The sequence below is a fragment of the Anthonomus grandis genome, chromosome 3 (assembly GCF_022605725.1).
Source record: "Anthonomus grandis grandis chromosome 3, icAntGran1.3, whole genome shotgun sequence".
Lineage (NCBI taxonomy): Eukaryota > Metazoa > Arthropoda > Insecta > Coleoptera > Curculionidae > Anthonomus > Anthonomus grandis.
Genome location: NC_065548.1, coordinates 9,709,125 through 9,731,292, shown reverse-complemented (window position 1 = coordinate 9,731,292; position 22,168 = coordinate 9,709,125). Strand labels below are relative to the sequence as shown.

The 22,168-nt window shown below is 32.0% G+C and overlaps 2 protein-coding genes across 2 annotated transcripts in view; both read left to right on the top strand.

Moving 5' to 3' along the window:
• Window positions 1-13,563, top strand: part of LOC126733778 (ubiquitin-associated protein 1) — a 28,835-nt gene extending 15,272 nt beyond the window's left edge. The window contains exons 3-4 of the mRNA XM_050437175.1: window positions 4,686-5,930; window positions 13,049-13,563. Coding sequence (XP_050293132.1) covers window positions 4,686-5,930; window positions 13,049-13,174 — 1,371 coding nt within the window. The 3' untranslated portion in view covers window positions 13,175-13,563. The remainder of the gene's footprint in view (window positions 1-4,685; window positions 5,931-13,048) is intronic.
• On the top strand, window positions 9,734-12,523 carry LOC126733780 (uncharacterized). The gene is made up of 2 exons (XM_050437177.1): window positions 9,734-11,761; window positions 11,823-12,523. Exons 1-2 carry the CDS (start codon window positions 10,711-10,713, stop codon window positions 11,990-11,992), a joined length of 1,221 nt encoding a protein of 406 aa, XP_050293134.1. The 5' UTR covers window positions 9,734-10,710; the 3' UTR covers window positions 11,993-12,523.
• Window positions 13,564-22,168: the final 8,605 nt, after the last annotated feature.

The window sequence follows — 22,168 nt, the reverse complement described above, 5'->3', positions numbered from 1 at the left end:
ATTTAACGAATAAATTTCGTTAAGTTTTCAGAAAAATTTGAAAAAATATATCAGTTTAATAAATTCCCTATTTGTCTTATAACCCCTTAATGATCTTCTGTGAATGTGAATTTAGCGAATAAATCCACAAGTAACTTAATCTTTGACTCTTTTGAAAGGTGGAAATTTAACGAATAAATTTCCTTAAGTTTTCAGAAAAATTTGAAAAAATATATCAGTTTAATAAATTCCCTATTTGTCTTATAACCCCTTAGTGCTTTCATGTTAATGTGAATTTAGCGAATAAATTCTCATAATTTATTTTATTTCTCCCTGCAAACTAAGATGAATCCAATATCCAATCGTAAATAAACATGCAAAAAGAAATAAACACTAACAATAATTATCTAGAATTTCTATAGGTAACATTTTTTAAATTTGATTTGCTTTTATTATTACTAGTTGTTATTCAAATGTGAATTTAGCGAATAAATTCACAAAAAATTCAATCTTTGACTGTTTTAAAAGGTGGAAATTTAGCGCATAAATGTCCCCAAGACAAGGTTAGTTTTTAGAAAATTTTGAAATTATGTTAGATTTTATTAAAATCCGTACTTGTGTTACAACCCCTTTGTGACATTTGAATTTGATATAAAATATTAATGAGAAATTATATTCTTATTGTCATATAAATTTACTGCAGAATCGCTACTAATGAAATATAAATTTTTCGTAATTTTTGCTTTTATGTTAAATATGTATGAGACAAAACAAATTGCATTCAATTGTAAAAGAAAAATTCAGTACTTACCTTTTACTCCTCCAACCGTATAGGAACCACAATAAAAACACACTAAAAAACACCACAATAAAAACACACACACTCCTAAAACACTGACACAGGAACCACAAGGGAAATATTTTCTTCCGACCTACTTTTACTAAGTTTTCAAAGAAAATGTTTGACTGTTTTAAAAGGTGGAAATTTAACGAATAAATTTCCTTATGCTTTCAGAAAATTTTGGAATAAGAAATTATTAAAATGCGTATTTATCTTATAACCTCTTAGTGATTTCATGTGGATGTGAATTTAGCGAATAAATTCACCAAAAACTTTTGAGAAAAATTTTAAAGTTTTTCAAACGAAATTTTTGACTGTTCTAAAAGGTGGAAATTTAGCGAATAAATTTCCTTAAGTTTTCAGAAAAGTTTGAAAAAATATAAAAATTTATTAAATGCCCTGTTTGTCTTATAACCCCTTAGTGACTTTATGTGAATGTGAATTTAGCGAATAAATCCACAAGTAACTTAGTCTTTGACTCTTTTAAAAGGTGGAAATTTAACGAATAAATTCCCTTAAGTTTTCAGAAAATGTTGAAAAAATATTAGAATTTATTAAAATCCGTAATTGTCTTATAACCCCTTAATGATCTCATGTTAATGTGAATTTAGCGAATAAATTCACAAGAAACTTAATCTTTGATGACTCTTTTAAAAGATTGAAATTTAGCGAATAAATTTCATACAAAATATTAATTAGAAATTATATTCTTATTGTCATGTAAATTTAGCGAATAAATTTACTCCAGAATTGCTACTAATAAAATATCAATTTTTCGTAATTTTTGCTTTGATGTTAAATATCTATAATACAAATTGCATGCAATTGTAAAAGAAAATTCAGTACTTACCTTTTACTCCTTCAACCGTACCGAAACCACAATAAAAACACACACTTCTAAAACACTGACACAGGAACCACAAGGGAAATATTTTCTTCCGACCTGCTTCTACCGCTGCACGAACAAGACTGAGAAACTGCACTATACCTTCCAAGTGCAGCGAAATGTACTTATCCCCTCCACTCGCCCGAACCCATCCGAAAGCCTCCACGCTGTCAGCAGGGGATGCGTGCGCCTTTACTTTCACTTTTCGTGCGCATTATAAGTTAGTTTACGTCTTAGTCCGGTGAAATTAGAAATAATTCGAATCCATAATATTTTCATTCAGTTCAGTGAACCTCCATACCGAGTTTTTGAACTAAAATCTCCTGAGCAACAATTTAAACTGTTAACTTATTTGTTTTAATTTAAGTTAAATATTTACTATTAACGTTTGAAAAAGTGATTTTATGTAGAAACGTTAAAAGATCTTTTTTGTAGAGCATTAAATTCCCGTTGAGAATCTATATTTATCTTTTTTATATATTTATTTGTTACAAAATTCCAAATTAAAAAAAGGTAAACCTAAAAAATTTATCAATGTTTAAGGCTTGATTATTCGGAAATGGCTCGTCTGCAGAAAATTTTCAAAGAAATGTTTTTTGTAGGGAATTTAGTTTCTTATAAATATATGTGCAGATAAATTATTGTACCTCGACAGTTTGACAGATTTGACACAAATAGAACAAATAAAAAATCAAAACGTCAGATCATAGACCTTCAAACCTGCACGATATTTTTTTTGTCATTTTGAACAATATTTTCGATTTATTTTTCAAAAAAAATATAGTCGATTATTTTAGTAGTGTAGTGTGTACAGGGTGTCCCAAATTCGAGGGTGACCATTGGAATCTCAGAAACCGTAAGAGTTTCAAGGTCGGTTAAATGGAGGCAAAATTGCACAATTTAGAGCTTAATAATATGACGTTTAAAAAATTTTAAAATTCCGGATACTTTCGGAGTTATAAAAAAAAACCGAAATTTGTCAAAATCGTTTTTACCTTCTACCGACTTTATTTAAAGAGATATCGGAAGACTAAAAACAGTTTTTCATTGTCACTTTTTATGTCTTACAACATGACGCAAAAGAAAAATTAATCCGACATTTCGTTTTTTTTTGATCATCATCAACTTTATCTTTTCTTATAGAAGCCATATTGGATTTTCTCATTTTTAATTGCCTGTAAAATGAGGTATCGCACTTGCATGTCCGATTACTCCTTCTAGCACTTCCCATAAGAACTCCATTAGTGCAAGAGAGAAAGATATATCAATGGGATTTCAGTCTAAGAGCAGTCTAAGAGCTTGTCGACGTTATGCGCAGTTGTATCCAAATAGGAGGCAGCCAGGTTTTAAACTCTTTAAAAACGTTTACCAAAGACTTCACTTCGGACAAACGGGTTCATTCAGGCCAAAGCGAGATGTTGGCCGTCCAAATAGACGTAATGTGGACCAAGAAGAAGTGTTAGTCCAGGTTGCTGAAGATCCAGAAATAAGTGTAATGCGTATGGCGGCAAAAACTGGAATTAGTAAGTCCTCAGTTTTACGAATTTTTCATAGTGAGCATCTTTATTCATGCCATTTTACGCCAGTACAAAATCTTTTGGAGACAGATCTTCCAACGAGATTAGATTTCGCCCGCTATATCCAGGAATAACAAAATCAAGATCTCCTATTTATTAATAAAATTATGTTTACGGATGAAGCGACTTTTACCCGACGGGGAATTTTTCATTTTAGAAACTTTAAATCTGCGCCGAGATATGATGTTCATGCAAGGTGGCGCTCCTGCGCATTTTGCTAGACCCGTGAGAGAACATCTTAATGCTAATTTCAACTGGATAGGACGTGGAAGTCAAAGACCTTGGCCCGCACGAAGTCCCGATTTCAACCCATTGGATTTTTGCATATGGAGATACATGAAATCCATTGTTTACGAAGATCAAATAGACACAAGGCAACAATTAATAAAAAAAATCGAAGCCGCTGCTGAGTCATTTCGAAATGAGCAATTATTTTTTAAGATTCGGCGGTCTTTTAATAAAATTTTAAAATGTCTTGAGACAAATGGAGGCCATGTGGAACATTTGCTGGCAAATATTGATAATTTTTAAATAATTATTTAGGTTTTATATTTTTATTTATCAATCATTTAAAGTGTAATATAGCAATTTAAATAGTTTAAAATATGGTTTTCATGGATGTCTTTAAAATCTTTAAATGTAAATATCTAGAAATAGAGTAATCCTAGAGAAATTTTTAAGGCATACCTTTTGTAAGCAAAAATGCTTGCAGAATGCATATTTAAAATAAAAAATAAAATTATACAGGGCGTAAATAAGCTATGGAGTTCAAAAAACCACTAAAATGTGGCTGGGGGCGCCCTCTATGAGATAATTAAAAAAAAATAATAAAATTAGATTTGGCATATAAAAAAACCTCCAAATGCCAAATTTAGTTAAAAACAAAAAACAACTGCTAAAGTTATAGACAAAATTCAAAAAAATACTCAATGTTTATCACCCTGTATCTTGATTGCATTTCATTTTCGGACTCGGAAAATTTAACCTAACCTCATTATTTTTATGAGAGGAATCTGCTGTTATTAATGGGACACCCTGTATATATATTTCTTAATTTTGAAGAAAGGTCTATTTTTAAGGTGAGTTTGCATTAAATTAACCATCCTAAGAATGGTAAAAGAAACATGTCTTTAAGTTGAAAAGTAAAATGCTGTTGGCAGACTAAAAAGTTTTTTGTTTTTGACCTTGTACTAAGGGGGTGACTTACATGACTACGAAAACTAAGATTTCTGCAGTAACATCGAATGCTGCTTTTTATGTACAGCTGTCTAATGTTAAGTAATCCAGAGACTTTAAATAACTCCTCGGATGGAAATCTCCTATTTTTAAAAAGCATAACTTAAATTAGGTATATAATATTCAACCTTATTAATATCATTAATATAGTCATAAATTTTTTCAGAAGCAAGAAAGAAGACAAAGACTTGAAACTGCAAAAAAAGAATTTAAAGAAAAGTTAGAAAAAGAAAAACAAGAAACCTTAGACCGAATAGAAAAGGAGCAAGCAGAGGCTCGCCTAAAAGAAGAAGCTAGAATAGTAAATGCCCAAGAGGATGTTAAAATAAATAGTAGTGCTGCACCAATATCCCATTCAAATCAACAACCCTACACTAATCATATAAATTCTTCTAGTCAAAGTTACTTTACCAAAAATGGTATTCTTATGCCAATACCTGCAACCAGGTGTGACAATTTGAATAACATTCTAAAGCCCGTTCCTACAACTAATACTTCCCTTCAACCACAAAGGCTTCCTACGTTATCAAAGCCCTTTAATTTGGCAGATTTTGAATCTGACACCTCTAGCCCTTTCGATAATGTAGAATTGAAATCAATTAACGACCTTGAGGAGCTTGCACAGGTTTTAAAGACTGAACAAGCCAGTTACCAACCCAATCCTTACCCTAATAATAGAATCTATCAAACTCCTGTAAACTATAGTAGTTCAGAACCATCCAAAAGCTATGTAAACATCCCTACAGATATGAAAAGTTACACTACATTTCCTCCAAATGGCAGCTTAAATTACACACAGAATTCGAGATCTTACATACCAAGCTCCATAGTTTCCCAGACCCCAATGAATTATAGTCAAGTTTCAAACGCTTACAGTACAGTAAATACTACTTACAATCCAATTTCGACATATAGCCAATATAGTAATCCTTATGTCAACCCTGGCAACTATCAGGTTCCTAGCACCACATCCACATATAGCACTCAGCAATTAAACGGTTATCATTACAATGTAACTCCTCAAACAACCAGTCAAGCCCAACTAAATAATCCATATGGATTGTATGGAGTCTCATCTCAATCCCTACAAAAATCTAACTGCAAAAGCGTCCCGGATTTAGTAAAAAGTATCGAAAGGGAGCTGGATAGCACCCACTTGACTGATCATTATGCTGCAGCTGGTGGACGTTCCATATCTAGTACTTACACGACTACAGATGTTGTTATACCTAGACGGCCTAAGAGTACAGACTCGGTATATCCCAAAACGAAGGTGAAGGACGGCACTCAAATGGTCCTAGACAGGTTAAGCAGGGAACAAAAGGAGATTTGTAGGAATATTAATCTTATGGGTTTTCCATTGGACAGGGTTGTAAGGGTGTGTGAGGTTGTCGGAACTGATCAGAAGAAGGTAAGGCTATTTTTCATTAGATAAATATTTATTCTTGTAAGGTTACAAGGTCGCATAATCGCTATAAAATTGCATATAAATACATATTTTTATAATAGAAGATATTTGTGTCCATAAAACTTATTTCAATTTAGGTTTTTCTTCCTGTAAATCAGTCTTTGCATAAGCGAAATTAGCCTTGTAAGGACTTAGTTTTTGTTTTTATCCTTATATATCATTCTTTTTTTTTCATTCAGTCTTTTGATTAAATACATTTTTTATATTTTATTTAAAATAAAAAACATTATACCTCAGTTGTGGGTCTGTTGCTGAATATTGTTAATAAGGTATTGAAATTCATACTAAGCCAAGTTCCTAATAAGCAATACATTCATGTTATTTAAGATACCAACTTCTAGATAGTATTGAGAGTTTTAAAAGTAAATTTTTGTAACACCAGTTCTAAACAATATCCAAACATACAGGTTCTCATTAATGCAGATCTAACTTCACAAAGCTTAAAATTCAAATTTAAATAGTTTATTGATGTCTTAAATATACAATTTTCATGCATGTCAAGTTAGACCTAAAATCTAATAGATTAAAAAAGATATATGCAGGATTTGAATTTGAAAACTTTCAATGCAAATATCCATAAAACTAAAAAAGTTTGAAAAGCGTAATTTGGCACTATGATGATCGAACGCACCGATGCACCCCAACCCGAAAATTTTAAATCCACCACCCCTTTAGTGATATTTGAAATTAAAGGTCTTTTGGAGTAGTATTCCTCTGCATAAGAATTTTTCTTAAATTTTATACAGGGTCAAATAAAGGTATAAGTGGAATAAAATAGACTTTGTTTTCATGAAGTATTATTTTATTTAATCAGATGCTCAGAATGCATTCCATTCTGCGCTAAACAGAAGTATAATCTATTTTCACAGTCATTTTGAAACACTTCTCGTGGAAAATGCATATTCTGTAATAATTCGTTGCCTAAGATCACCGAATAACGCTGGTTGCGTTTTAAATACAACAGTTTTTAAGTAACTCCAGACGGAGAAAAAAGTCGAAGGTTGTTAGATCTGGTGATCATGCCGGTCATTCCATTCGACCTCTTCTCCCAATCGACTGATCTAGAAACGCATCATGTAAAAATTGTCTCACAGGTTAATTACATTTAATAGGTCATCAATTAGCCAATAGTTCCGCGTTTTTAATAGTTTGTTTGCATCAAACCAAGCCCTTGCTCCCATTTGTGTCACCCGATTACTTCCGCTCCGCTACTACAAGTGAATCCTAGGCGTTCGTAGTGTTATTATCAGCAAACTGATTTTATTCAGATGCCGGTTCATCCAGGCGAAGTTCATTGATGAATATCAGGAAGAAGATATGTAGGTCAAAGAACCGATCCCTATACTAAACTCGTTCGACCAATGTGTCTGCCGAAACTGTTTCTCCTACTCTAACATATTGTTTGTTTTCTTTAAGATAAGATTTCAATACTTCTAGGTTTAAAATTCTAGTAAGCAAGTTCAGCATGGGTGGCATAATAAAAGGTCTTGGTTAAATCAACAAATTTGAGTTACGTTTAAGTCCAGGAGAGCCTGGACATTACCTCTTCTCCATCCAAAGCCAAACTGGCCGTCGAAAAATAATTGTTGTTCTCGACGTACGAGGAAACCTGGCTGGACATACACTTCTCAATCACTTTCATTAGAATAGGGAGTACAAATATGGGATGTTAGTTTGATATATCAAGGTCGCAGTGACATACAATGGTTTTAAATCCAACCTGTATGTGGCGTCGTCTGAAGTACCTTTATTTACTCGAAAGAGTGAACCACTGTTTTACAATTATAATATGTATTAATCATGAAAATCTAGCGAATTGCAAAAGTATAGGGGACTTAAGTCACCTTTGATACTCAATTAAATTTTATTCCACACATTCAATCAATTGTATCAATGGCAAGTTTTAAGATTAATAAGATTCATAATCCCTTAAAATACTGTTTTATTCATTGGTGCGGACAAGGTTTGAGTATTGCTGCCTAGTATGGTATCCTGTCTACCAGGTCCATATGGATGCCCTGAAGTGTGTCCGTTGAAGAATCCTCAAACTTTTGCATTTTAGAGAGAGTGGTGTTTATCTGGAAAGGGGAATTGATAAAACTGTTTTGCTACGACAGTTTAACATTGATTCACTAGACTTCAAAAGATCACTTAATTTCCTTTAAAAATTCATTGATAACGAAGTTTATTCTTTTTATATATTATCGATGTTAGACTTTCGGATACCATGCATGAATTCGCGACCTTCCACAATTTTCTAAAATAGGGCTTCTAGAACCAGTTTCGCTAGAAAATCACCCCTTTTTATAACGTCCACAAATTTTCATAATATTTCTCATTTGTCTGATGCGCATTTCTGTATTCTTAAGCAACTGGGTATTATCGTTGGGCAAAAAAAATGTTTTAGTGAAGGGTTTTATTATAATTACGTGTGTTTTTGTGAAAAATGTAACCTTCGTGACATATATAAAGGATGTTTTGAGACCAAGACGGGAGACTGGTGATTTGTTTTTACTGTATTTGTGTAGTTCTACTCTTGTATGTTAAATATTGTTCTGTAATTGGTTTTTACTGTTGAGCATTAAATAAATAACTATATCATCCTCATTTCCCTTTTCGAAAACCGCTGTTGCCACTGTTTTTTTGAGACATGTTGGAAAAGCAGTCGCTTCCCAAAGTACTGATTCGCCATCTTTGTCAATGGAAACAAAATTTGACTCTTTATTGAATTTTGACGTTAAAACCATGAATATCTTTGCTGTTTTTATTTCTTAAGCTGGATCGCGTTTCTTTCATGATTTTCCTTCTTTACTGTTTATGAGATTCCACACATTGTTCGCATGGGATCTCTTGTAGTATTAATTATGTTGTCAATTGCTAGTAATTTCTTAGATTTTATTACCTTACGATATTGTTTTCTGAAGTTTTTATACTCTGTCCAATTTTCTCGAGTGTTAGAGGCATCTCCAAACTTCGTTAAGAAATACAATCTCTCATTTATCTGTCTTAAACCTTCAGTAAACCATTCTACTTAATGTGGACTATTTTATTTCACCCTCAACCCTTAAGTTTTTTCTGGAAAACAGTCTAAATATGCTGAGCCAAGAAAGTCAACACAGGGGCAACTTCCTGCCGTTTTGTGTTATTGGTCTAAAAACTATAGCTTGATACTAGATAGAAAGCTGCCAAGATTGCGATGATATTGACGCGTTTTTCCTGTTCCTTAGGTGTGAATTAAAACATTCGTAAATAGTCAGCTTATTTAATTTACACTACTAAGCACGATCACTTACGACTACTAGAAATATTTATTTTCATTGAATTTATTTACAACTATTTATGTATCATCTTGCGCCAATATTTCAAACTTTACTGCACTGCACTGACTCCCAGCGGCGACGCAGCTCCTTATATACTCGGCCGACCATAATTCCAGAAGATTCTCTGACCTTCGAGACATATTTAAATAAATATTGAATTTCAAGTCATGCCAAGTCTCTAATGCTAAATACTTTTATCTTATTTAACACACCAACTCAGAGATAGTACTGAGAGTTTTCAATGCACTTTTTTATGTAAATTTCTATCACACCATTTCTGAACAGCATTCAAAGATGTACAGTGTGTATTATTAGTTTCACATGGAGAGAAATTAGTTGTACAGTGTTTGTTAACATTTTTCCATAAAGATCTAAAATACTCAAATTAAAAACATCCTAGTTGTTCCTATTGTATCCTGTGAGGAAGATTATTAGTGAAAGACGGTCTGGTCTGGTCACTTTACTGAGCTATTAAATATGAAGAGTACAGGGAAAAAACGTGCAAAGTCAGTATTTTATAAAAATTAAGATAATACGTTTATGTGTTGCCTTTCAAAGAATATTTTCATATAAGCAATTAATACCGGCAAGAAACGCACTGTGTCACTGGATATTTGCAGTTTTTAAATAACTATGCAGGGAAAGAACGTGCAATGTCATCGCGATACTAGATAAAAACGTGTTAAGTCAGGAAAAAACGTGTTGGGTTGAGAAAATTATATTGTTTTTTTAAGCTCGTAGGTCAGTCTGCCGATTATTTTAACTGAGTGAACATGGCGAGTGACACTAGTGGTGACGAATTAGATAAAAAAATATGTGGACTATCTAAAAAACGTAAAATAACTGGTCGTATGTCTGATGTTTCAAAAAAAATACGCTTACAGAGTCATGAAGTAGGGCCAGACTGTCATTGTAAGTGATTTCAGTGCTTTGAAAAAGTTTTACCTAATGAACGGGCTAAAATTATTAAACATTTTAATGAGTTAGGTTCTTGGGACGAACAAAGTGCCTATCTATGTGGCCTTATTCTTCTAAGTCCCGTTTTCCAACGAAGAAATCGTCGCCCAGAAGAAGAAAGTCACTTCCGGCAGGCTAGTTACTTTTATAAGGTAAGAGTGCTACGTAATGAAGGAACAGTCGACATTCCAGTATGCCTTAAAGCATTTTGTTCACTTCATGGAATTACACGAAGAAGAGTTCAGACTATTCACACTTCACTTCTAGTCAAAGGAGTTGCTCCTAAGGACAACAGGGGGAAACAATCCTATAAACATCGTGCACTTAAAGAAGATATAAAAAACTGTGTTATTTCTCATATTCGTTCGTTTAAGGGTAGGTCTAGTCATTATAGCAATAAAAAGTCAAAGAAAATTTACTTACCTGAAGATTTGAACATTCGCAAAATGCACTCAATGTATAAATTAAAACATCCATATAAATCTGTGTCTTACGACACTTACAGAACTATTTTTTCGACTGATTTTAATATCAGTTTTGGATATCCCCGCTCTGACACCTGTTCCAAGTGCGATGAATTCAATGCTAGATTAAAGTCGCTAAATTTAAGGCTTACCCAAAACATCACTTTGGAAATAAAAGAGTTCCTAAATCGCAAAATAAGAAAGCTTACATTAGAGAAAGAACTTCATAAGAAAAAAACAGAAGCCTTTTATGCTAGGAAGAGACAAGCTCGACTTCAAAGTAGGAAATCAATTGAGATAGAAGCGGTGGCCATGGACTACCAAAAAAACTTACCAGTCCCGAACATAACGACTAATGACGTCTATTATAAGCGTCAATTATCTTTTTATTCTTTTAACATCCATAGACTTTTGGATGCTGATTCAGTATTTTATACCTATTCAGAAGAAGTAGCTAAGAAGGGTTCTAATGAGGTATGTTCTTTTTTAGAAGATTATGTTACTCATCATCTTCCTAGTAGCGTTAAGATTTTAATAATTTTTTGCGACTCTTGTGGAGGACAAAATAAGAACTTTACAGTGTTTCGCTATTTGCACTACCTGGTCCACCAAAAAAAGAGGTTTCAAACTATCAAAGTTGTATTTCCGATTAGGGGCCACTCATTTATGGAGTGTGACAAAAATATGGGTATAATTAACTGCAAATCCAAGACCGAACTACCTTCAGACTGGGTTCGGGTTTTCAAGTTAGCTAGAGTTAAACCAACACCTTATAAAATAGAAGAAGTTAACGACAGCCTTATAAGAGACTGGAGTGCATTTTTGTCTCCTTTGTATGTAAAGAAGTGTCCGTTTTTGAGTCGACCAATAAGAGAGTTGGAAGTCACTGTGAATCATCCAAGAATGATTCTTCATCGTGAAACCTATAATGGATCTTGGACTACTTCCATCGTAACTAAACCAGTCTCCAAACTCATACGAGGCCCACCTTTATCTGAAAAGGAGTTTCACTATCCACCACGAGCTTATAATGGTAAGTTTGTTTTGTAATTCCTTTAAATAATAGTGTTTTTGTTAATAAAATATTTTTTTAGGTAAAATTCCTATTTCAAGAGAAAAATACAAAGATCTACAGCAACTGAAAAAATTTTGTGACGAGAGCACGATTTCCTTTTACGACAATCTTCCTGTACTACCCGCAAAGAAAATCCCTAAAATGAACAGAAGAGAAAAGCCCGTTAAAACAACAAAAAATAAGCGCTAAACACCAATATAGTAAATACGGTAAAATTTAAAACAAAGTGACTTTGCACGTTTTTTTCCTGTTTTTTTTTGTACTTTGGTTGGTTTTGTAATAAAATTTAAAAAACTAATTGATATTTTTTAATTTCATTACATAATTTAAAAAGCTAGTATACGGTATAATAATTGTTTCCAAAATCAAAATTTTAAAAAAATTATTAAAAAATTTATAGCGTTTTCAAATTTAAAATTTTATTTTCTCAAATTCAATTAATAGTGACTTTGCACGTTTTTTCCCTGTGGTCTTCATATATCAGTCATATTCCATCTACTTTATAGTCTTGTTAACGAAACCAAGTTGTCAAGATAAAAATAATTATTCTTAAGTGTTATCTGAACCTTTTTCAACAATATAACTTTGACAATTTGCACATTAGAAAGCCCTAACAAAAAAAACATTAAAATCCTTTAAAGCACCACTAATAAAACCTTACAAGTCCATTTTATACCGTTAAACTGATAGACAGTTATTGCATATTGACAGAGTATAGTGTCTCTCTCTGAGTATATTACGCTGAAAATGTAGGTAGCGGGAAGGCTAATATAAAAATTTAGAGGTTTTCGTAAAATTTATGACTACCAGCCTCCATTGCAAATATACAGATAACAACGACCAGGAACATTAATAACATTAACGCAAAACAAGACGTCTCTCTGTATCTGTATTTTGCGTTAATGTTATTAATGTTCCTGGTCGTTGTTATCTGTATATGTGCAATGGAGGCTGGTAGTCATAAGTTTTACGAAAACCCCTAAATTTTTATATTAGCCTTGATAAAGACGGAAAATATATATATCGTCAAAACGTCGGCCAATTAAAAACATGAGGTTTGATTTGTTGTCCCTAATCCCGCTACCTACATTTTCACCATAATAGACAGTTATGTTCAATTTTATTATTCCGAATAGAAAATATTCAGGATTAGTATTGCGTTTATCTCAAATACTCGCGGACAAATAAAACTTCTAAATTGTAGAACTGTAGTTTTATGTTGCATTTTTGTCTTTTTTTTTCCAGATAGTTGACCATTTATTAGCGCTATCCGAACTCCTGGATCTCGGTTTTTCAGAAAAGGCAGCATCGGATGCCCTGGTTAAAAACGACAACGATAGGGACAAAGCATTGGAGTTGCTCATCTCTTAAGATTATTGGTCGACTACTTATTGGGCTGTGCTGAAATGCATTTTAAGATTTAAAAAAAAAAGTCGGAGCCAGATAGTGACGTATTAAAATACCGTGCCAACGAAACATGATGCACTTCTGGAATTTTTACCTAGTTGCTTCGAGAGTAATGTGAGATAAGACCTTAGTGTACCATAGGTTTATAAAAAAAAGTATAATAATGACGTATGAAATAAATATAAAGCTTTTTTAAATTAGTGTAAATCATTTTTTGAGTCGGTTACTGTAAATTTTGTAATGAGTGCGAGTATTTCTCCGAGCTTGTTGCACTTGACTTAGTTGCTTGAAGGTGTTATTAATTTTATATCTGAAAGAGCGTAAATACTCAAATAAATATGTTATTTATTATATACACTTCTTTGATTTTTTTAAACCCAACAGAAATGAAGTAGAACTTTACTAAAAATTTAGCTTTATAAGTGAAACAACTCCAACAGTTATGAAGGGTACACAGAAACGACAAATTATTAATATTTTTATTTTTGGAATTCTGTACTGCAGCAGTTATGATAAAATAGGTGAAATGCTTTAGGGTGAATATAGAACATTTAGTAACTTTACTTTAACAACAAATTTATTAGTTTATAAACGGGCAAGGCCCAATTTTAATTTGTGAAGTCTCGAGTACAACTCTCAACAAAACCATGCATCTGGAAAGTCTTATTCAGTGACACCCCACATCTTCAAAAAGGGAAATTCAATAATATTTCTAGAACGAGAATAAGTAATAATTTTACATTGAATGGAAATGGTAAGTTCCATACTATTTCCTTTGTAACAACCAAATTCTTTAGATCAGCGACAAACAACAACAATAGGCAGGTAGTGAAGCATTCATCTGTATCATGAATAAAAATATTGCAAACAACAATGGCCAAGATGACAGCCTTGAGGTACTTCAGATGGAACCTAAATAGTTTTAGAAAGAAAAGTGCTAATTTTAACAATCAGACAAGTAGCTTTTGAACCAAGACAATAATTTTTTTTTTATAAAAGGTAAAAACCTAAAATCAACAGCATCACAAACATCACAAATATTTATTTTTGATGGTGTTGATTTTGGGTTTTTACCTTTTATAAAAGTGTATGACCAGCATCTTTGGGATAATGGATGAATTTTTCGTGTTCAAGACAATAAAGGTTCATCAATCTCAATCATTTTTGTGGGGTACTCTGTCGAAGGCCTTAGAGGAATCAGTGTATACTGTGACCACGTGATATCCCTTCAACAAGTCCACCTAAGTGAGAGGGTTCAACTCCGTAGATTTGAGTGGTCTAAAGCCAAACTGTTGATTAAGTAGTAAGGTATTGATGACATATAGAAAGTTTTCAAATACTTTGGGTTAGTAACTGAAGCTTTGTCGCCTGACTTATGGATAGGTTTTAGGAAGCTCTCTTTCCAGTCCAGGAACACTCCAGTTTGAATGGAAAGATCAAAGATGGGGTGCAAGCATCTGGAGAGAATAAAGTTAAATTTTTTTTTAGAAATAAAGTAGGCATACCGGCTGGTCCAGGACCCTTGTTAATATCTAAGGATAAGAGTTTAGTAAATATATCTGATATTTTAATGTTAAGGTAAGAGATATGGGAATCGGATGTGGATAATTCATTATGGTGTGAGCATACTATAGAAATATAATCAGCATACATTTGGATAAGAACTATTTTTCCTTTTATGGTTAATAAATGACCAAAATTTCTTTTATGTTAGAGCCAATAGCTGCTTCAGTGCAATGTAGAGCATAGATGTCTCAACGTAGTATACTCCAAATAATCGGTAACTAATCGTCTTTCAAGAGGCTTATTTAAAAGTAAAAAATCCCAGCTAAGTTAATCCAAAGACATTGCAATTTTGTGAAAATTAAGGTAGACTTATAATCCCTGTAGAATCCATTAAACCCGAGACCTACATCTACGCGGCAACTATATTTAGCTTAATACATAGCGGTGGGTAAAAACTGGATGAATTATTTCTATTTACCAATAATATTTTATCTGGTAGACCAATACCATGAGGCACAACAGTATTACTTCCCAAATGATACAGTTGCATCTACCAAGTGAGTATTCTTGGACATATCACAATAGCTGCTAGCCTATAAGTACTCAATCGTCAGGGTCCATGTGATTTGCATCTTAAACGGCACACATCTTTTAGAAATCTTGAACAGCATACATCCTCCAATGGATGTCTTGCATTGGTCCAAACTACCCAAGCAGCAAGGGAAAGTTGAATCAACGTTAAAGAAAGGTCGATTTGAAACGTAGACGTTGCTGTACCATAAATCAACGTCGAATATAAAAGCAACGTTACTTTTCGCAGGTTTATATAAGGTTAAATAAATGTTGCGTGCAGCCTTGATTTTTTAAAAGAAGAATTATCTATTTTCAGATAGCAAGTGATATCTTAAAAATATAATTCATAAGAATGGTTAAATTGGAGTGTAGTGACCTAATAATTACTTGCGCAATTTTATATACTCAATTTGAGACTTACTGTAATGTAGTCGTAACTTTGCTTTAATTTTATAACCTCACTATATCCCATATTTGCCAAGAACGCAATGTTGATAGTAAAAATATAAACATTCTATATACGTAGATCATCTGATATCCATAACACATGTATTCAACGTAGAGGATTGAGTTGATTGATTGAGAGAGTAAAATACGATGTTGATTGAGCAGAACAACGTTGTCGTAATTATTTTTTTTCTGTCAGCTGATAAGACTCCAAATTAATTGCAACTGCATAGAAGTGTCAGAAAGCAATTGCATGAGCGACTTAAAGCTAGGGAAGAGGATCTGAGATTCATTTATAGCAATAACGTTTTAAAAATTGTTTGGCCATGGGCAGCATTTAAACTGAGTTATTGTCCAATAGTGTGATTTGTCCAACAGTTCAATAGTAAAACTCATGCTTTTTATAAATCTGTGTGTGAATTATGTTGTTGCCGTGTCAAAAACTTGATTAAAAGAATATACTGTATATCATTTGAATGAATATACTGTATATCAGAAGAATAGAAATGTGGAAGCTTTGGGAGTAGGGTCATCCATAAATAATGTTCAAAAAGGAAGGAAGAGCAGAGGTCAGAACTTCATCTTACAAAATCTTACACAGGTTGAAGGGGAGTAATTAATAATGTTCTGTAAGAGAAAAAATGCCAATATTTCCCAAAAATGCTATAGATACCAGTGATATAGCTACGGGTAAATGAAAAATAGCTGATAAATATGTAATAGCATACTATGCTGTAAAGCGAGCCAAGTTACGGCGTTAAGCAAGCTATATAATATTGTTTAGACTCAAGCGTTTGAAAATGTATCAGAATATTGTACATTACGAATATTATTAAATTAACACATATCATAAAATGCCAAAAAGTCATGCAGTAATACCACCTTCGTTTCAATAATTTAATCTAGAACATCAATAGTGATCTTACAATCACCATTATTAAAACTTTCTAGTTTTGTATACAATTAAGAGTAGAGATATCGTCAAACAAGAACTGTAATTGGAGAACTAGGTGATACATAAATTTCGAATATAAAAACAAACTAGTCCACACTAATCTTGCAGGAAACATCCACTCGCAGATTCTGATTCTGCAGATACATGAGATCAACTTTCGTTAAAAACATATTCAACATACCAAGCATTGTGCCACCAGCACAGGTGACTGGGACCGACCATATACGAGTATTACGAAAGATTATTCTTCTTTGCTTGAAGTGAGTTGGATCTGGGTTTAAATAAAACTTAGGTTTTAAATTTTAATACTGCCTACGTTTCGGCCTATATTACTACAACTACTTTGATTGTAGGTCCCTCAGAATGACCTAATATAGACCGAAATGTCGGGAGTATTAAAATTTCAAACCTGAGTTTTATTTGACCCCAAATTCAACTCACTTAACCAGAAACATAACAGATTTTTGTATCATAAAAAAAATAATTACGTAAGATGTTTTTTAATCATTTCAGACCCTTCTTACCACTTATCTAAGATTTTGTAAAAACCCGTTAAATTGAAAAAAATAAAGCGTTCGTCACTGACAGTCATACATCTTTGGTCCAAAACCTTTTTCCATCGAACAACGGAGAAAAGAATAACTACTTCCGACTCTCGAGAGAAACTTTATGCTTATTTATATTCTTCAACATATACAACATCTAAATTTTTTTCATGAAGCCACGCAGTTGTGTAATTAGATGAATGAGGCTGAGCAATAAGATAGAGATTCCTACTATAATTACGCAACAATATTGCCAATGGTTGAATTTGAATGAAAGACTCTCTTGGAATTCAAAAGATTTTTTGCAAGTGCGTTCTTCACTTTTATTATATATAGTAACTCTGGTTCACCACTGATTTTCTATAGTTCCTAATTCTCTTCGTCCAAGGAATCCTCTCTAGCTCTCAGTCTGTCTGTAACACTAGAGTTCAAACGCCTCCAGTTCATTCATCATGCAGCTTTGCATGCTCATGATTTAGCGTCGTACAGCAGAATTGTCAAGACATAATACTGCATATTGTCTGATCTGTCAGTCACTTATAAGTCTCAGACGCACGGTCAGGTTTAAGTATGAATCAGAGAGTAGTCGCCTATATCACATAAGTCCTTGGCATGCTTGCTCAATTCTAGTCCTTATTTCGTATTCATGTTTGTGTATCTTTTAATCCAAAAACCCAAAGATTTAAAATGATTTACTATTTCTAGGACTTTATGAGGATTTAATTTTTGCTAATTACTATTGTTTTCGGTTTGTTAATGTTGATCTTCATTCTATAGTGTGAGAATGCTCTTTGATCGGTACCAATAATATTCTAAAGCCCAACATCTGTGTCCGCCATAAGTACTATCTCATCATATTTGATGCCTTTGACGATTTCCCTCTTTACTTCGTTTCCATTTGAAATATTCTTTAGTGCGGATCTAAGCAGCACCTTCGAGAAAACATTAAGGATTAAGGACCGATCACAATATGCATCCCTGTACCAAATTCCCTTTCTTTAAAAATATATAAATACTACATCTATTTTTATAGATGTAGTATTTTGTTCTTATTTTTCCTATTCGATGATAATAAAGATTCGTCAATAATTGTATATTCCTTCCATCGATTCCCACGTTGACAAGGGAGGTTGTCTACAAGGCCTGTCTGTGGAAGTCTGTCAAATGCTTTTTCTAACTCAACAAAGCATATCATTCATGTATATAGGCTTTTTTGCTGGTCCATGCATTTTTGAGCCCGAATTTGTAGGCTTAACAGCGCTTTTAAATCTTAATCAGCTGACTTCAAGATGTTACATCTTGAAGTCTCGTCAACGTTCAACTACACCTTGCTGCCTAGATAAGTAAAAATGTCTAAGGATTAATTACGGACATCCTCTGAATGACAAATTTGTACAAGCCAGTGGATTTTAAATTATCTTTATCCAATGGAGTTTTATTGGCCTTCCAACAGAGATTTTGAAAAGTATAGTGAGTTTACCTGAGTTCAATTGATAGATTTTTGTTGGAAAGCCATTGGGCTCATAAGTTTATAGGTACGTCAGAGATCCAAACTGGTCGAAAGGTGTTTCTTTATTTTGATGAATATGGATTATGGATATAACGTATCATGCATTTAGGAAATTCCTAATCTAATGGTTTCAACAAAATAAGAAGTCATTGGCCAAACAATAATAAAAAGCGATTGCACATTGGACAATTCCAATGATTATGTTTAAAATTAGTATCAAGGTAGTACCGTTTATTGGACCTGTTTCGCAATTGTCCATTGGATTTTTGCACTGAAATTCATTATTCATTAATTTTTTGTTTCGTAGTTATTTGGATATATTATGGATGAGGAAAAGTGACTATCCATTAGAATTTCTGTATTTTATACATTCCTTTGCATCAAATTATCTGTCCAGTGCAAAATTTTATTTAATAGTTCTATGGCCGGAAGACTTTGTGACATTTGTATAATCTTATGGACATCCATTAATTTTATTCAGAAATTAAACAGATGTCCACAGGACATTCATATTTCAAAACAGAGGAATCCTTTGAATGTCCATTGGATAAATTTGTGCTGTTTGGACATGTGGTGATTTCTTTCTACTTACACATTCTCGATTCAGGCCTAGTCATAGTACAGATACAAGATCACTGGACAACAATCTTTCTGTTATTATGATAGCCCTTAATATCATATCAATACTTGAAGCTCAGTAAGAATATTAGGGATTTAACGATATAGTCTTTCATTTTGAAAACGTTATTTGTGGAATCGTTCTCAGACTGTTAAAGAGTTGGAATTAGTATTTAGCATAGGTATTCTACATCCAAAGTTTCAGGAGTATCCCAAGGGTCGATTGCCCTCTTTTGTTCCTAATGTATACTTCCTAATATTGTACCCTTATCAGAATTTCAATATGCCGATGATTCACAAGTTTTCATTATTTTGATCCTCACAATGACTTAATGGAAAAGAAAGTATAAACACTGATCTAAACCTAATTTTGCGATACTCATATATAGGAGCACAATTTGGTCATTTTGATGCACATTGATTTTTCCAATTTTTCCAACAGTTTTGTTCCAAAGTTCTGAAATTGACCCTAAATAGCTTATAGATTCAGGAAGCATGTAACTATTGTATTGCAGAGGTTTTCAACTTACTGATGCTTTCGTTTTACTTTCATATTGTTTAGTGTTCTATTTTCCTTCTTTAAACAAGCAGATATTTGAACTACAATAATTTTTTAAATGTTTTTGGAAAAAAAAATCATAACTGAAAAAATAATAAACCAATTTTCCTACAAGCATCTTTTATCAACTAGTAATAGACCTTTTTATAATTGCAAAAAGCTTTAAGTAAACTGGGCTTAATTTACATTTTTTATAAATTTTTTAAGTTGGATATAAATTTTTCTGGCTTATTTTTGGGAAAAAAATCATAACTTAAAAAATTATAAACCAATTAACTTGCAACATTTTTCTATCAATTAGCAACATATTTTTTTTAATCACGAGAAGCTTCAAGTCAACTACACTTAATCTGAATTTTCTATAAATTTTTATGATTGGACTAAAATAATTTTTTGACTTTTTTTGGAAAAAAAAACCATTACTTATAAAACAATAAACCAGTTAACTTTGGACATTCTTTTATCAATTAGCAATAAATCTTCTAATAATTAGAAAAGGTTTTAAGTAAATTGCACTTTGAATTTTTTATGATTTTTTTTGAACTAAAATCGTTTTTGGATGTTTTTTTGGAAAAAAAATCATAACTTAACAAATATTGGACCAATTAACCTAAGGTCTTCTTTCATCGATAAAAAATAAGTCTCTATAAAACGGTAAGAAGTTTCAAGTAAATTGGTTGTGATTTAAATTTTTTATGAATTTTTAAAGTTGGACTAATATAAATTCTGAACTTTTCTTGGAAAAAAATATATTTTTAATAAAAAAATCATAAATAAAAAAAAAATTAATAGACCAAAAGCATACAGTCCTTTGCCATCAAATAGCCAAAAATCTCATTACAATTGCAAGAAGTTTTAAGTAAATGGTCTTGATGTGAATTTTGTATCAATTTTTAAAATTGGATTAAAAAAATGTTTGCACTTTAAAAAAATCTATTAACTTAAGAAATATTTGACCAATTAACTTATAATCTTCTTTCATCGATTAGAAATAGATCTCTTCATGATAACGTGAATTGTCAAGTAAATTGGTCTTGATTTGAATTTTTTGTGCATTTTCAAAATTGATGTCGTTTGCACTGTGGTGTGCATAGTAAACTTCTATGCACATACTTGATGTCTAGATTCTTTTATCACCTAATTACTAGTCAAAGTCCTATATACCTGTACGAAAAACTTTTATCAAGTCATGGTATCAGACATCATACTCTGAAAATGCCGCAGAATTTAATGGCTCTGTTTAGGCAAATAATTTACGTACAATGTCATTAAATCTCTAAAAAATAGAAAAAAAATCCCATAAACGGCTTTAAAGAATAAAACAAAATACCTATGATAAAACTTCTAAAAGACATAACAAAATACACATTTTATTTGGATAAAAATTAATTTTCTACTTGCTTAGGCTTATAAATATCCAACAATTTTTTCAGGGAATTATTCCAGGCATTTGTCGTGGCTTTTGTATGTCTCCAAAGAATTGAAAATGATTTTTCACGTTTTCCAGGTATTGGCATAATTTTTTTAATTTTTCCTGGATTTTAAATAACCTTTTCTTAAATCCCTGAAAGAAACAAAAAATTACATTAAGTACCGTAAAAGAAACACGGAGTAACGTCAAATTCCTAGAAGATAAAAATAAATTTTTATCATTTTCGGTTTTAAAAAACCAAAATTTTTTATTTTATTCCAGACATTTTTTTTCTTTAAGGAATTGTAAGTAATTTTTTACATTTTCCAGGGATCTAAAAAAAAATCTTAAATCTCTCAAAGGTGTGTCTTTAAGAAATAACAGAAAAACAACAAATATCTGGAAGTAAAAAGAAATAATTTTGTACTTTTTCGAATATCCATAAAAATCACCCAATCCATCCAAAATTACCAAAAAAAGTATTAAAGAAATTAAGCAAACTAAAATTAACAAAATAAATCCATGTTTTCCAAAGTTTTATTCCAGGCATTTGTCGTAATTTGTTTTTATTACATCAAGGAACTTTGGTAATATTTGGATATTTTACTTTATTTTGTTACATACTCCACGAATTTGAAATTATTTTTTAATAACCCAGACAGCACACACATTGCATGAATATTCCCAGGATTTTTAATTAATACATTTATTTCTCATAGGAATATCATGCTAGACATATCTTAGGAATATTTAGTTCCTATGCCTGCAATTTTTTTAAATATATCCTGGCATACATAATTATTTATAATTATAGGGCATATATTTATAGAGTAT

Bases quoted from the DNA above. Each gene is read 5' to 3' on its own strand.
- LOC126733780 (XM_050437177.1), top strand. From the start codon at position 10,711: ATGCACTCAATGTATAAATTAAAACATCCATATAAATCTGTGTCTTAC. The intron at 11,762-11,822 runs GTAAGTTTGTTT...ATATTTTTTTAG, and splicing joins TCCACCACGAGCTTATAATG to GTAAAATTCCTATTTCAAGA.